The 16,609-nt window shown below is 38.3% G+C and overlaps 1 protein-coding gene across 3 annotated transcripts in view; it reads left to right on the plus strand.

Annotated features, from left to right (window-relative positions):
* Positions 1-16,609, plus strand: part of SPECC1 (sperm antigen with calponin homology and coiled-coil domains 1) — a 239,140-nt gene that overhangs the window by 173,543 nt on the left and 48,988 nt on the right. For all 3 annotated transcript variants that reach the window (XM_081029667.1, XM_081029668.1, XM_081029669.1), the window contains 4 exons: positions 4,962-5,107; positions 6,644-6,744; positions 9,631-9,712; positions 12,549-12,705. In XM_081029667.1, coding sequence (XP_080885793.1) covers positions 4,962-5,107; positions 6,644-6,744; positions 9,631-9,712; positions 12,549-12,705 — 486 coding nt within the window. The remainder of the gene's footprint in view (positions 1-4,961; positions 5,108-6,643; positions 6,745-9,630; positions 9,713-12,548; positions 12,706-16,609) is intronic.

Raw genomic sequence — 16,609 nt, forward strand, 5'->3', positions numbered from 1 at the left:
GTGCCCCTCCCAGCCCGCTTGCCAGTATAGGTGATACTAATGGGGTTTTCCCATAGCTTCATTTTCTTTGAAAAGAAATTGGGGATAAACCCGTAGTATTCTTTCCATCCCCCCACCCCTTCATTCTTTTTGTAGCAGAAATTCTTTAAAGTCTAAGGCAAGTAGATAATATCTTTCTATAGTTTCCAGTACCGATGCAGGATCTTTGTGATGTTTCTTTGTTTCTTACTGTTGAAATTTGGAGATTAAGATGCTTATGTTCAAATCCCCATTTTACCCTGTTTTCCTTTTTTGTCGTATGTATGCTTATATTGAAATTCAAAAGTGAAACTCAGAAGACACTGTTTGACATCTGAGAGATAGAATACTTACTAATTTCTGCCTCACTCTAGAGCTACAAAGTCCTTTTAGATTTGTTTCATGCATGACAATAAGAAATATTTTGAGAAAATTACATTTCAGGTAAGGGCATAGAATGAACAAAGGCACAGAGGCAGGACATAAAAAAACAGACCGTCAGGTGTCATGTACAGTCTGAAAGCCGGATGGTGAAGGGGAGTCATAGGACGTAAGTGTGTATAGTACCCGGAAAGGCCTGGAGCTGGGCTTCATTCAATTGTTTAGGAAAGAACTTGGAGCATGTGATTGACAGGACTGGTCTGCTTTACAAACATTAATCTGCCAATTGTAAAGGTAGCAGTGGCATAATGTGACGTTTTCTAAATGTAGTTAATCTGTGAGTACTTTAAAAAGAATTACTTACAAGAGCTCACAAGTTCTTAGATCAAAGTATGCAACAGTGCAAAGTTGTGTCCTGTCTGATGAAGTAAGTGCTGTAGAAAATCAACATTTGCAGACCCTGTTCTATAACTGAATGAGGAAAGCAATGATTTAGGTTAGATAACATTTTTAAAAATTACAGACATGTGCATAATATGTTTAAATTATAATGAAAGATATGTAAGGTAGACCAGCAGTCCATAAGTAGATGACATGGTCCCTAGGAGTTCTCCTGCCCTATGTTTGTGCATTTGTCAGTTCACCTTCCATTGTCTGTCATTCTCAGGCATGGGTGGCCACTTTCTAAGAGCATATTATTGCATAAAAATAAGAGCAATGAAATTAACATTAGTATTTTTCTTAAATATATGTTAAATAAATTTTAACAAATACCATCAGCAATTTTTTTTTTAGAACTCTTGTATGCCTCTCATAGGACACCCATGCAGGATCAAAAATTTGAGAAAAGCATGGTCAAACAGAGCTGGATTTGCATACCAGATTCACCATTTATGAGCAATGTGATTTTTGTCAAATTTTTCATCTAAAGTAACAAGAGTTTTTGTGGAAAATTCAATTAGATAATGTTTTTTAAGACACATGGTACTGTGAAGTGCTGTCATACACATATTCTTGTGGGAATAATTCATTATCATAGTTTTACATGCTGGGAGCAGAAGGAAAACATGCCTCATGTTTGTTGTTTTAAACATGGCTCCTAGACAAAAGGCAGCTCTTTAATCTGAGATACATCTGTAGAAAGAGCAAACTATTAAATGCTGTAGGAAAAATGAATGTATTTGGCTTATTGAAAGATGTTGCATTTGTATTCAGTTGTATTTATTGGGTTGGTGCAAAAGTAATTGCAGTTTTTGCAATTATTAACCTTTTTTAACTGCCATTACTTTTGCACCATCCTACAAAACCATGTAAGCTATTTGTATTTTGGGGTGATTTGGATTAACCTTAGAACCTAACATTTGTCTTAGGAGCCAATAATAGCTAGTCTTGCACAAATGTTTACCTGATAGTACTACCTTGTAGTTTTTCCTTTATTTAATGAATTTGCTACAATACACTTGCTTAAGTGCTTAAATATTTCTTAATATCCTTTATAGAGCACAGAGTTCTTATTCTTCCTTGGAACAGAGGAAATGCAATACAGTTGACCCTTGAACAACATGAGGGTACTTCATTTATTGCTGGTTTTGTTACTGGTTGTTCCCAAGCAATTCTAAGACAGGCTTGTATAAGGAATTTCAAGTCTGTTTATGGTTAAAGTTATTATGACTAATCCACGTGTAAGTTTTGACTCCTCCCATACTTAACTACTAGTAGGCTACTGTTGACTAGAAGCCTTACCGATAACATAATATATAACATATAACATATTTTGTATGTTATATGTATTATTTACTGAATTCTTACAATGAAGTAAGTTAGAGAAAAGAACATGTTAAGAAAATCGTGGGGCAGGCCCGGTGGCTCAGGTGGTTAGAGTTCCATGCTCCTAACTCCGAAGGCTGCCGGTTCGATTCCCACATTGGCCAGTGGGCTCTCAACCACAAGGTTGCCAGTTCAATTCCTCGAGTCCTGCAAGGGATGGTGGGCTGTGCCCCCTGCAACTAGCAACGGCAACTGGACCTGGAGCTGAGCTGCGCCCTCCACAATTAAGACTGAAAGGACAACAACTTGACTTGGAAAAAAAGTCCTGGAAGTACACACTGTTCCCCAATAAAGTCCTGTTCCCCTTCCCCAATAAAAATCTAAAAAATAAATAAATAAATAAAAAGAAAATTTAAAAAATAATTGTAAGGAACAGAAAATACATTTTTTTCCTCTGTACTTACTGTACACATTTATTGGAAAAAAATCAACATATAAGTGTACTGGCGTGGTTCAAACCCATGTTGTTCAAGGGTCAACTGTACTTCATTTATTGCTGGGGTTGTTACTGGTTGGTCCCAAACAATTCTAAGACAGGCTGGTATAAGGAATTTCAAGCCTATTTATGGTTAAAGTTATTATGACTAATAAAACCAATAACACTCTTAATAACTGTTTGCTATGGGGGTTCAATTCAGGGTTTGTTTTGTGTATACACACACACACACACACGCACACACCACTGCTATATAACATGGTGAGTATTTAGTCCAGTAACGTCTCTAATCTTAAACAACTTGCAGCGTTTTCTCATACTGACTCTTTTTTATTGTTGTAGCCAAGCAGATTGATCATTTGAAATGTTGTCTTTGGCTATCTGAAAGGATCAGGACTGGGAATTGGTTCCTGCAGCCTTGCAATTTTCTTATGGAGTCTTCCTATTTATCATTTGATGTTCTGAATTACAGAGAAACTTAGATAATTGAAGGGAATACCTCAGTAGAATGTAAGAGTCTCCATTTTATTAAATTATCAAGGAACAAAATGACAATTTTTTAAAATGATCTTCCTTTGAGGAAGATCAAAGGGGTGCCTTTGAGGGGTGCCCTAAGTTTCTACAATGCTCTTTGGTAACAAGTTATTTAAATGGACTGGTAAGAAGGTGGCCTGCCTTATTTGTTTCTGACCTTCCTGAAAATGGCTGGGACAAAAATAGATATTTTTTCTGCTTGTACATAACCTGACTTTATTCTTTTTCTGTATATACACTTCCTGATTTTATACTATGTAACACAATGGGGAACATAGAAAAACCAAGCCCATTAAAAATAACAAAACAGAAAACTTTTTAAATCCATCTTCCTACCAGTTCCTGAATGCCTAAATATTGTCTTCCAAAGAAGTCATCAGTTTACTGATTTTTTTTTCACTCAAAAGAAGGGCTGTGGAGACAAGAGTGTAGAGCTATGTGATTTAAGTGTTGTAAGTTCTGTTTCACTTAAATTTATTCTATTCACATTGATTACAGATCTGCAGAAGAAAGCTTTGAGAATTAGGGACAAGTAAATTCAACCAGAGAAGCTTATGAGTAGCTAGATTCATTTCAAAAAGATCAGTAAATAAATATTTTAAACTTCCACTGACCTTATTAAAATCTACTGCCAGAAATATTCTGTTTGAGCCATTCTCATAAATTAGTCATCTTCTTGGAAAACAGCTGTTGCAATTTGATACAATAAAAAGAGCAGTGACTTAAAATATCAGAAGATTGGGGGATCTTGTCTTGGCTCATTCACAGGGAGATTAAATGACATGCTATACAGTCCCCTGGATGAGGAAGCCATGCAGGATTGAATCAAATGATCTGTCTTTAAAAGACTCTTCAGTGAGTCTGTGCTCGAATTTAGAAACCACAGGCAGGGAAGTTTGGGTGAGAGTAGAAGGTTTGCCTCATGCAGAGTGGCCGTGTCACGTATTCTAGAATACTGTTACCGTGCTCACCCTTGGAGGGCAAACAGTACGCATTGGGATTCTGTTGTACATAATAGACCGTGGTCTGGTTGGTTTAAGTGGATTGCAGGATTGTTGGGAGGGCTAAAGAAACAGATCTAGGCTGAGCTTCCAGGAACGGCTCCCAAAGTGACAACACAGGCCTGGGCTACCCGGGGAGCTGCGGCCTCTGCCATGAGCCGGAGCCTTAACACTAGGGAGCGGCCTGCCCAAGTAGAACAGTTGTTAGGAGCATCTAGCCTCCACTACAGTGTGTCTCAACATAGTGTCACCTGTGCCCCGCCTCCCTGCCCCGCCCCAGGTCCCGCCCACATCTTCTCTGATGGGTGGAACCTGAATCCCATCCGAAATTCTAGTTGCAGGGGAGTCCTGAGCTGTCATCTTTCCAACCACTGCATGCCAGATAGGGGTTGGAATACATACTGACAAGACAATCCATTGTATTCACCACGGACAGTAAATTAAATATTATGATAAATAACATTTGTGGTTATTTTTTGTTTTTTACAGTTTGCAGAGTAGGCTCACATCCTTTTTATTTAGAGCTAATGTCACTACATATCAAAATACTATTTCTGGTCATTCCCAAGAAAGGATCTCTGATAAACACGGAGAGCAGCACCTACATTATTTCCTAAAGATGCAAAGCTGATACAGAAAACAGGATTTTAAATTTAGGGTTCTCCTTCTGGATTGATTTCTCCACACTGGTTCTGTTTCCGTCCATCTTTTACCCCATGAAACATCCTCCACCTTTTCAATTTGATTTGCTCTTTACTGTGCAGACCTGTGCATGAAGAGCCCGCGCCCCCTGAGGTCGATGCTCCTGGTCGGTGGCATGGTGTCTATGTGAACAGAACGTCGCCAACACCTTCCGAGTCTGCAGCCACCGTTAAGTCCCTTATCAAGTCATTTGACTTGGGATGTCCAGGTATTTAAGCGTTTTGTTTCATAAACAAAGCTCAAATTCAAACCATAGTCCCAAATATCAGGGCTGTCCCCGCTGCACACTGGCCTCAAATTGATGCAGCCACAAGGGTTCTTTTTAGATCACCCCACATGTAGCCCCTGTACACAGAGACTTGCTACCTAGCTGGAAGCTTCAGTGAGACGCTGATGGGGAGTCTGGTTCACATATTATACAGTCTCCTCTTTCTGTCCATCTCTTCTTTGCCTCCAATTTCTGCTTTGTCACCATCCTTTTCTGCCTCTGTGCCCGTTAAATTCAGGGCCCTACTCTTTGCCTTCTTACTGTCCAAGAATTAGCAGGATCAGTCAGAGGCTTCATCTTCCAGGAAATGAGGAGTTGAGTCCGCATTCACCTCTCTTGTTGGTACGTCTGGTCTCCCCATCTGGCAACATGTGGATACACTTGTCTCAACCTGATCTTGTTTTGTGTTTGACTACTTGTGCTGGTCTGTCATTCTTGATCTTGGTGCAGTCCCACCTTTTTCTGGAAATGTCCAGTTGACTCACAAGTCACCTTTATTCACTGTTATCTACATACATGAGAAAAACTCATACCTCTACTCTATGCACATAACTATAGTAAATAGAAGAAAATGAATGTGCATCTATTAAAAATAACAGTGTATTTCTTCCCTTGACTACAACAAATATGCTTGTTGTATTGGAAGACTGTAGTAATAGCTAACCTTAGGATGTACCTGGTTTTCTCTGTGAAAATAGTTTTCAGCAAACTTAGATTAAGATTAGACTACAAATATTGAAAGATATGAAAGCCTAGTGACTACATTCAGTCTATGAAGATGGGAAATGAATTAATAATAATGGTTTGTGTAAGAATTTTCCTGTTCCTCAGAATAAATGAGCAAACAAAACACGAATAGACTCAGAGATACAGGAGGAAAAAAAACCTGATGGTTCCTAGATGGGGGGGAGATGGGGATGGGGGAGAAGGTAAAGGGATTAGAAAGTACAAATTGGTAGTCACAGTATAGCATGGGGATATGAAATACAGTTTGGGGGATATAATCAATAATGTTGTCAAGATCATATAGGGTGCCAGATGGGTACTGGACTTATAAGGGCATCACTTCATAGACTGTGTAGATGCCTGACCACTGCGCTGTACACCTGAAGCTGAAGGAGAATAATATTGAATGTCAACTATGGTTAAATAGATAGTTGCAGGATGTAAAGTACAGTATAGGAGGGGAAAAAAGAAAAAAAATTTCCTGTTTCTTATTGCTGTTGGTGGCTCGTTACACATTTTGTTGTTCTTGGTGTGTCCTGCATCTAAGATCAACCCCATTTAGTTGATTCCTCCCCTCATTCCCCAATTCAACACTAGTGCAGAAAAGAAAAGGAGAAAAGAGTAAGTGTTACACTTTATAAGCATCACAGGATAGTTTTTTAAGTCGCCAAAAAAATAACAAATCAGGAACTATTATTTACCATTTTGAACTGAACAACATATAAATGTTCTCATCTCTTTTCTTGGCAGGTGGAGCTGGACAGAATGTTTCTGTCCATAAGGCCCCCAGAAGTCCTCTGAGTGGAATACCAGTGAGGACTGCCCCCGCTGTGGCGGTTTCTCCAATGCAGGTATTGGAAGAGCCTTGCAAGTGTGGGTAGTGGTCAGTGTCACCATATTATAACAGTGTCTTCTACAAAAGCACAAAGGGAAGTGAAAACCAATTGGTTTATTTTTTGAGGCACGTCGAACACTATTTTGTAATAAGGCCTAAAATAATAATAGTTTAACCATTAAAAATTACACTTTTTGATGCCTAATATAGATATAGGAGAGACATTGTAAACTTCATACATTTTTGTTAATAACTCTTTCTTTGTTTCCCATAAGGTGACATTTTCAAAGTTTTCGGTTAAATGAAGATTGCAATTTTTACTACAAATGCACATTGAATTAGATGTTTTCCTCAAAGAATTGTTTTTTTAAAAAATGCCCCCAGAGAGAGAGAATGTTTATAACTTATAAATTCTTAGAGTTCACTGGTTGCAACCTGTCACCTTCACCACCTTCTGGAGGTTTTGGACCAGACTTCGTGGCATTTTCTCAGACTAGGCTTTGATATTATTAATAATATTCAGCATATTGCTTCTCCTGAGCTGAGATTGATGTTATTATTAATAAGTGTCATTTTCTGGCGTTCTTTGTAGCTGTGGACATTGTTTGGGATATTTTAAGTTTACATTTTTGCCCTTGAAGTTATCTTCCACCACCTTATATGTAAAACCTAATAAAACAATTATTTATTTTATGATAATCATCAAATGTATTTAATAAAACAAACAGGTCATGCTTCATTTTTACTTATTTTTATTGAGCTATAAATACCAGTTTGCTGTAAATGTTTAACAACTGGCTCTTTGGTGGGAGGACCCTGATTTGTACTGTTCACCAATTTCTGTGGTATAAATATTCTCACCATTGCCTATTTCAAGCTATCTCCATGACATCAGTGAACATGGAGTTGAGATGTGCATTATATAGTATTTCTACCGTGCAGAGACAGTAGGTATAAATAACCTCAATAGTAAACTATAGTAAAATAATTAGGAAATAATGAGTTTTGAGTATTTATTACTTTTGCTTTTAATAAGTTTAATTTTAATAATGGCTGTGTTTAACAACTAGCTTTCAAAATTCCTGAAGATTTAATAGTTGGCCCTTATTTATGAGCAGGTACACACCAGCTGGCAGCAGCACACCACTGGTTGTAATTCATGTACAGTAAAACACACGTCTCTTAAATATGTCGCTTGAATGTTTCCATATGCATACACCTGTGCAGCCAAAATCAAGACAGAATTTCCATCACCTCAAAAGGCTCTCTCTTGCCACCACCCAGTCTGTAACTCCTTAGAAGTAACCATTATTCTGACTCTATTACCGTAGGTTAGTTTTGTGTGATCTTGGACGTCATATAAGTAGAATCATACAGTATCTTTTGTGACTAGATTATTTTGCTCAGCGTTATGTCTGTGAGATTCATTCATTCGTGTTGTTGCAGCAGTTTCTTTGCATAACTATACCACAGTGTATCCATTCTACTGATGGTTGACTTTCAGATCATTGTCAGTTTTTCACTCTTGTGTTGATTTTAAAAGTATCTTTTCCCAAAAGTTTCAGTTTAAAAGGGAAAAAGTTTAAAATCTCCCTTGTTTTCTAGCCCCAGAAATAAACACTGTCTATGGCTTATTGTGTAACCTTCTAGATTTTTTTCTGTAGCTTAAAAATGTGTGTGTGTAAGGAGGGAAAGAAAATTTTATAATTGGATCACACTACATATTATTCAGACACTGTCTCATTTTGCTTTTTCATTGGAATGTTGAGGACAGAGATTGTTAACTGTTTTGCTTGCTGTTACATCTGTTGTCTAGAGCAGTGACTGGCACAGTCATGTAGTAGAAACTCAATAAATATTTGTTGAATGAATGAAGGACTATATCAGAGACATCTTTAAATGTCAGTATTTGGAGAAATAATTCATTTTAAATCACATCATTGTGCAGTGATTTATTTAACTACTCATCTGTTGATGGGCATTTAGGTTGTTTTGGATTAAACTTATTATAAAAACAGTACAATGAAACTGCTTTTACAAATAGTGTTCTAAAGGTTCATTCATGTTGTAGCATGTGACAGCATTGCCTTCTTTCTTAAGATTGAAAATATGTCATTGTGTGTAAATACCACATTTTCTTTATGCACGCGTCTGTTGATGGATAGTCAGATTGTTTCCATCTCTTGGCTCTTGGGAATAATGCTGCCATGAACATGGCCATGCAGGTATCTCCTCAAGGTCCTATTTTCAATTCTTTCGGATAATTACCCAGGAGAGGGATTACTGGTTCATATAATAGTTCTATTTTTAATTTTTTGAGGAACCTCCCTACTTTTTTCCATAGTGGCTGCACCATTTTACATACCCTCTATCAGTGTACAAGGGTTCCAATTTTTCAGCATCCTCCCCAACCCTTGTAATTTTCTGGGGGTTTTGTTGTTGTTGTTGTTGTTGTTTTTGTATAATGACCATCCTAACAGATGTGAGGCGATATCTCATTGTAGTTTTGATTTACATTTTCCTGATGATTAGTGATGTTATGTACCTTTTCATTTACCTGTTGACCATTAAAAAACAATTTTTTTACACATATCCTTGAAGATACATAGAATTTTGCAGGAAGATATTCATAAAGCTGATTAATAATGACCACCCCTCTGGAGAAGGACTGGGTGATGGGAGTGAAAGGCTGACTTTCTTTTCACTGTATGTCCTTTCTGTTCCTTTTGAGGATCGTGCCAATTGCATTTATTGTCTATACAAATAAATAATTGGCTTTAAAAGCTCTTGCTGCTGATTCTAAGGAGCTTGAGAACTGTTGTACATACATGCATGCATACTTGTTTGTGCTGGACCTGATGTCACAAGTTCACCCGTGCTGGTGTGCTCTTTGGTTTTTCAGAGGCATTCAACTTACACCAGTGTTCGGCCAGCCAGCAAAGGAGCAACTCAGCGCTTGGATCTTCCAGACCTTCCCTTCTCAGGTAAATCACCTTATATATGAAGTACTTTGACTTACATTTTTGTGGAGTTAACTTTTCATCTTTGCATAAAACAGAGCTTAGAAAAATAATCAGTGGCATTTATTCCAAATGATTTCAGATTCTAACTGTATGTGTCTTATGAACATTAGATTCTAACTGTCTCCTGCTAGTTGCACTTCTCAGTGTGCAGAAATGTCAAACTTCGGGGAATTTTTTGTTTGTTTTTTCCTGAATCTTAGGAGAATACCTTAAAATCTTTAAAAGTATTATGAGGAAAAAAAAATCTTATCTGATTCCAAAGATCTGTTGATTCCATAATTCCTAAAATACACGTATCTCTTTTGAGATATCTTTGTCTTTGAGTCTAATCCTCTTCCTGTTGTTACACCATATATTTTTAAAATTCACATCTTGATGATGAAGTGGTGGTTGTACTATGCAGTCTTCATAGTGTCACGTCTCCACTCCTGTCTCCCATGCTGAAGGCTGCTGTGAAGTAGCGGTTAAGTGGGGGACATAGAGTGCAACTGCTTGGGTTTGAATCGTGGCACTGCCACCTGCAGTCTGGCTTTGACCCAGTTATTCTTCCTCTCTGTACTGTGGTTCCCTCATCTCTAAGCCAGAAATAATGGTGTCTACCTCACAGGATTGCTTCCAGGGTTGAGTGGACATGGCCCGGGGTGGGGTGAGTGCCGTAAAAGTCTTGGCTGTTATCACCTTATCCCCAGTTCTTGTGCCAGAACAAAGAGACATTAGAATGTTAAGGTTGTCCATAATATATATTTGGCAATTTATGTGTGTGTCTGTGTGGTCACTGTCACAATGAAACAAAAAAGATAAAAAGGACACCAAATGATTATTTACTGGTGCCTATAGGAAAGAGAGAAAGCCAAAAATCTACATTGCATAGATAGAAGTCCTTTGTTTTTAAACATAAGACAAAATTTCTATAACATGGTGTGAATAAAAAGAAATTGACACTGAGCTTCTTTTAGATCATGGTCAAACGTGATCAGGTTTATTCTTAAAATAGTTCCTATGAGATAACTGTCACTCTGATTGTAATTTTTTTTTACCTTACCACCTTATTTTTTTCCCTTCCAAATTTTGTTATCTTTTTCATGGAATTAATAAGGATTTTAGACTTAGATAAACACTGACACTGAGAATTTAAAGATTACATGGGCCTATTCCCTGTCGTTTACATGTGAGAGACTCAAACCCTAAAGAGGCTAAATGGTTTATAACAGCCACACTGATTTTAAAAAGCTCTGGGACCAGGATAGGATTTTTCCTGATTCTTTCTACCCTGTGGCCTTTTGGTCATGAAGCTGGTGATTGCTCTGATTAGGAGCTTCATAAATAAAGGTTTACATAGGACTCCAAGTCATGGTACTGACCTGCAGGAAGAGGGAGATGGTGGCCAAAGACCAGTGGGTGTCTAAGGTCAGGAGAACAAGAGAAAACACAGAAGGGCTGAGTGAGTTCCTAGAGCAGGTCCTTCTCTAGTGATCTTTACTGAAAATGCAGGGGAGGTCAAAACAGTATTGAAAACCTGCCTGATTTGTGTTCTCCATACGTGCTCTATAGTGTAAAATGGGCAATAACTTGATTATATGTGTAGCACTGTGCATCTAGGCGAGCTTGTTTTTAAATTGTGGTAAAATATCTGTCGTAAAATGTATTATTGTAATGTATTATTGTAACCACTTTCAAGTCTACTAGGTGAGCTTTTGGGCATAGTACTTGTGTCTTCTCTGTTCCTCCAGCTTTAAAAATTCCTTTTGTATAGAGAAACCATTCTTTTAATTGACAAGGTAAATACTGAGCTGAGACCACAATAGCTATTGCCCTGAAGTAAATAGTTCATTGTCGACACCACTGGCTTTGCCCCACCGGGCACCTGTCTGCCGGATGATTCTGTTTACACGGTGAAAACTGCTTGCTTTCAGGCTCCCCTTGCCAACTTTGAGGTCGTCAGAAGCTGCAGAAGGGGATTAATGCACTGTTTTTGTTGTTCTCTTTAGTGATGTAAATACTGTTTTTCTCTGCTCTTCTAAGCTAATTAGCCTCACTCTCAATTTTACTACCCATAATTGGTGGCTATTAGCTGTAAAAGTATTGTTTTCTCCCGTGGCTATTTATGGTATCCTAGGATGTGACTGTGGGTTCATCCTGGTCACCAGCCTGTCGATACTTTTGTAGTCCATTAAGAAATATCTTCTGGAGGATTCAGGCTGTTTCATTACCTGTTTTGGCTCAGACTAATATGACTAATATGGCAGAGAGGAGCCTTGAAAGAATTATTTTTACGTATTTTTAGTGAGCCAGGGCCTATGATTGGAATGGCTTTTTCTCTTGTAAAATAGTTCTTCTTAGTTCCCAGCTTTTTGCCTGCTGCCATCTGTGACCTGATAATCACATTAGGCATCTTCCTGTCAGCGCCCTCTCACGTGCCCATCGATTAAAACAGAGTACTTGACTTGAGGACTGGGCTGCTTCGTGGGCATGCAGCCTGGGCATTTGGCCCAGGGCTCTTCAGAAGCGGCTGGTTTAGTGCTCTGCTGGTGCCATCTTGAAATTCATAATAAGTTTTGAACAAGAGGCTAATTTGGCATTAGTCCCTTTGAATTATGTAATCAGTCCTGCCTGGAGAATCCTTTCAAGAAAATACCATGCCCCTATTTGCATTTTAATCCACAAACTATATCTATATGTATTATCTATTTGTGCTAGAGAATAAAATGAGAATTGTATTGTACTTGAGAGAAAAAGCGTGATGACCAGTCAAATTTCTCTTCTCCAGGAATAGATGATTATGTTGTTGTTCATGCAGATCTTCTAAAGGGAAGGGCTGAGGACCTGAAACCAGACCCTTATCTCCGTAAGAGTCCCTCGCTTGAGTCACTGAGCAGACCACATTCTCTGGGCTTCGGGAACACTAGACTGCTGAGCGCTTCCACTGGGGGCCTGAAACCACAAAGCAAACTCAGGTATCACGTTTTCAACAGTGAGAAATCAGAAAAGCACTGGACTGATAACCTTGTATTCTTCCTCTGTTTTATCCCGTACAGTCAATTTACTTCTACAAATATTTCCTGAAAGAAAATAATTAAGACACAGTACCCTGGCTTCAACAAGAGAGGAGGGCACTAGACAGAAGTACTGTACACAGTGAAATCAAGGGGTGCAGACAAAGGAGTGTAAGCAGAGTCCTTGGGTGCTTGTTGGTTGGATCAAGAAGTCTGGAGAGAGGAAGTGGCATTTTTTTTTTAGGTTTTTTTTTGTTGTTGTTGTTGTTGTTAGCTTTTTTTTAGTTTCAGGTGTACAAAACAACATAATTAGACATTTACGCCCCTCACAAAGTGATAAGCCCCCCCCCCAGTCTACTACCCCTCTAACATTGTTTATAGCTATTATCATGCCATCAACTATATGGAAGTGGCATTTTTGCCAGGGGGCCTGAAAGTCTCATTGTGAGGAGGCCTGGTACAATGTTCAGAGAACAGTAGGTGGTTTCGTTTGGTAAGACTAGACTGTGGGCTTCGTGAGGACCCCTGACATACATATGGTAGGCTGTCAGTGTTGGCTGGGAGGTAGATAGATGGTTAGAATGTCACAGCTGAAAAGGCAGGTTGGAGCCATACTGCAAATGGTCTTCATTGCCAAGGTGGGAGGTTTGAACTCATTTTGGTAAAGCTTAGGGAACCATTAAGATTGTGGAACGTATTTTTCTTTTATTCTGAATAGTGGTAGCGGTACGGTAAACAGTGGCATGTAAGAAGGATTGGAGAAACATTTCAAAATCCGTGTTCAGAGAGTACTTTAGCAGCGATGTGAGGGATGAAGCGGACATGTAGAGGACAGAGACTGCCAGGCCTCATCACCAAGGGCCTGTCTTTGCTGTCACACCTCTGCCACCTCCTCCCTTTTTAATGCTCCTGGTTACCCAGGCCACGCAAATCTCTTTCAACTACTTCCTCACCCTCCAGTCACTTTCCTGCTCCTCCACGTTGAGTCAGTCTTCTAAAACACTGAGTGCATGCTGTGAAGACCCTCTCAGAAACCTCCCGTGACTCTGTTATCCACACTCTGGTGCACACTTCTTAGCCCAGTCTTCTAGAGTCTCCATAACTTGAGTCCACCCCAGTTCACCTGCCAGAATGTCCCAGCCCTTCACTCCATCAAAGCCTGTTTTATTCTCTGCTTTTGCAACATGATGTAAGCATTTCTGACTGCTTACAAGGTTCTGGCCTGAATTGTCTTCCTTTTGTCCTTTCATACTCCTAAATACCACTTCTCCTTCGAGATCAAACCTCCCGTGAGGTTTTATCCAACTACCCTGGTAGATCAAGCTCCCCTTTCTTTGCCTTTCATGTCTTGCCCTCATTTGGCTATTTAGTTCACTGTTGCATGGTATACATGCCTTTGCCCTCATTTAGGCTGTAATTTAGTAGACAGTAAGGACTTCATCTTACATTTTGATATTCTCAATCCCTTGGGTTGTACAACATACTTAGCGTTTCACTTAGTAAATATGATAAATACGTAGATAGATGACTATACGGAATTGGCTACTTTAGGAATAATGGCTTTTTCAGACTTCACAACTACCACAATGAGTATTATGAGAGGGTTTTGTAAAAGTTTGAATAAGTTCAGCTCTTGTCAGATCTTTGGGTGTAGCCTATATTTGAAACCAAATAGATGAAGTCATATCATACAGAGGTTTAATTTAAAGCCCAAGATATTACATGTCAGTCTTGTTTATGTGCAAGAGATTTAAATAATTAAAACAGGTTTGGGTTTTAAGGACCCAAATTAGTGCTCTTCTGAAATTGCTCTTTTCTTTATGCCAGAAATGCATACAAAAGGCTATGTGTATATTAATATGCTATTTATATTGTACCCTTAATCATGAAAGCTTAAATTTGTGCAATTAATTTGTTATTTATTTTTATATTCATGTCATTGAAACAAACCAATGACAGGATAGAAATTACTTTGGAAATTCTCTTCCTATTATTAATTTTTTTATTCTTTTGCACTCGTACCTAGTTAGCTCTGTTTTTCCAAAGAAAACTGTTGGTAAATGTTTTAATCATCCATTTATACAGAAACTTTTCCAAACCTTTATTTCTGTCTTCCCTAATAAGGCCAGGCATGGTAAACACAGGCAAAGTCATCATAACTTCATTGTTAACAGCGACATATGCCAGACACAAGGAAAAGCGGCCATCAGGTTATACAAGAAAAATTTTCATTCAGGCATAAAGCTTTTCTTAAAATCTCTCCACCTTGATTCATATTGCTAAGGTCTATTACTCCTTTTTAATTCATTTAAAATATTTTTATTTAGTGTTGGATGGATAAAAACAAAATAATAAGATATGTGTAAGGTATAAAGAATATCAACACAATGGAGATCCACCTGGATACTCCACCTTCCAGTTTAAGGAAGAGAAAATTATTATTACCTTTGAAATTTCCTATTAGCCCCTTTCATTTACATCATCTCCATACCCCTCCCTTGCCTTCCTCCAAGGTCACCACCATTCTGAATTTTATACATGTCTTTCCTTGTTTTTCTTTACAGTTTCACCATGTGTTTTGTTTACCCAAACAGTATATTTTTTAAATTGTATATTTAGAATTTTGTATACTTGGAAACATTGTGAGTTTTTTTAATTAAAAATTGTTCCTGCCTTTCATTCAAGTTATTGCATACAAGGACTGACAATTAAGTTTGCGAACTTGTTGCAATGATGTTGGTCACCTTTTTTGATATCAGAGGGACTGTTCCTTATGAATTTTACCAACTGGACAAACAGTTAACCAAGTTCACTATTTGGAAGTGCTGAAAAGGCTGCTTGAAAAAATTAGATGACCTGAACTTTTCGCCAGCAATTTATGTCTCTTGCATCACGACAATGCACCAACTCACACAGCACTGACTGTAAGGGAGTTTTTAGCCAGGAAACAAATAACTGTATTGGAACATCCTCCCTACTCACCTGATCTGGCCCCAATGACTTCTTTCTTTACCCAAAGATAAAGGAAATGTTGAAAGGAAGACATTTTGATGACATTCAGGACATCAGTGGTAATAAGATGACAGCTCTGATGGCCATTCCAGAAAGAGTTCCAAAATTGCTTTGAAGGGTGGCCCAGGTGCTGGTGTTCGTGCATAGCTTCCCACGGGGAATACTTCGTAGGTAACTATAATGATATTCAGCAATGAGGTATATAGCACTTTTTCTAGGATGAGTTCGTGAACTTAATTGTCAGAACTCATACATCTAATTCATTAGATTTTATTGCTACATAATGTTCCATTGTATAAATACACCACAGTTTATTCATTTTCCTGATGATGTGCAGTTGGTTTTTTTCCAGTTTTTGCTATTGTAAAAAGCTGCTGTGAACATTCTTGTATTTGTGCCCTCATGAGGTATATACATCTAGGAGTAAATCCTGTTACTCTTAATTGTTGCCTGCTATTGTTGGTACTCCAGAGGTGCCCGACCTCTGTTCTTCTTGCTCTGTTCCTGCACTCTTGTACAAGGGGCAGGGAAATAGTACTGTTCAAAATGCAACAGGAATATAATTCCCATTTCATGACATCCATCATAACAGAAACTGATCTTAAATCCCTTTTTAGTATTTGGAAAATTTTAGATAGCATAAAAATGAACACAGATGTTTATAGAAAACTGAGAATGGGGCACTTAAACTCTTGCTCTTGGAATGCCATGTTATTAAGTAAAATCACTTCCTTTGGATGCTTAGAATTGAGTTAATGTGTCGTGAACTGAGGAGTATGAGTATCACCTCTGGAGTGTGCAAAGCCCTTTTTTTGAGTCATTTTCACCTTTCATCTCCCGTCTCATTACCTCC

This window comes from Rhinolophus hipposideros, assembly GCF_964194185.1.
Source record: "Rhinolophus hipposideros genome assembly, chromosome: 20".
NCBI classification, from domain to species: Eukaryota; Metazoa; Chordata; class Mammalia; order Chiroptera; family Rhinolophidae; genus Rhinolophus; species Rhinolophus hipposideros.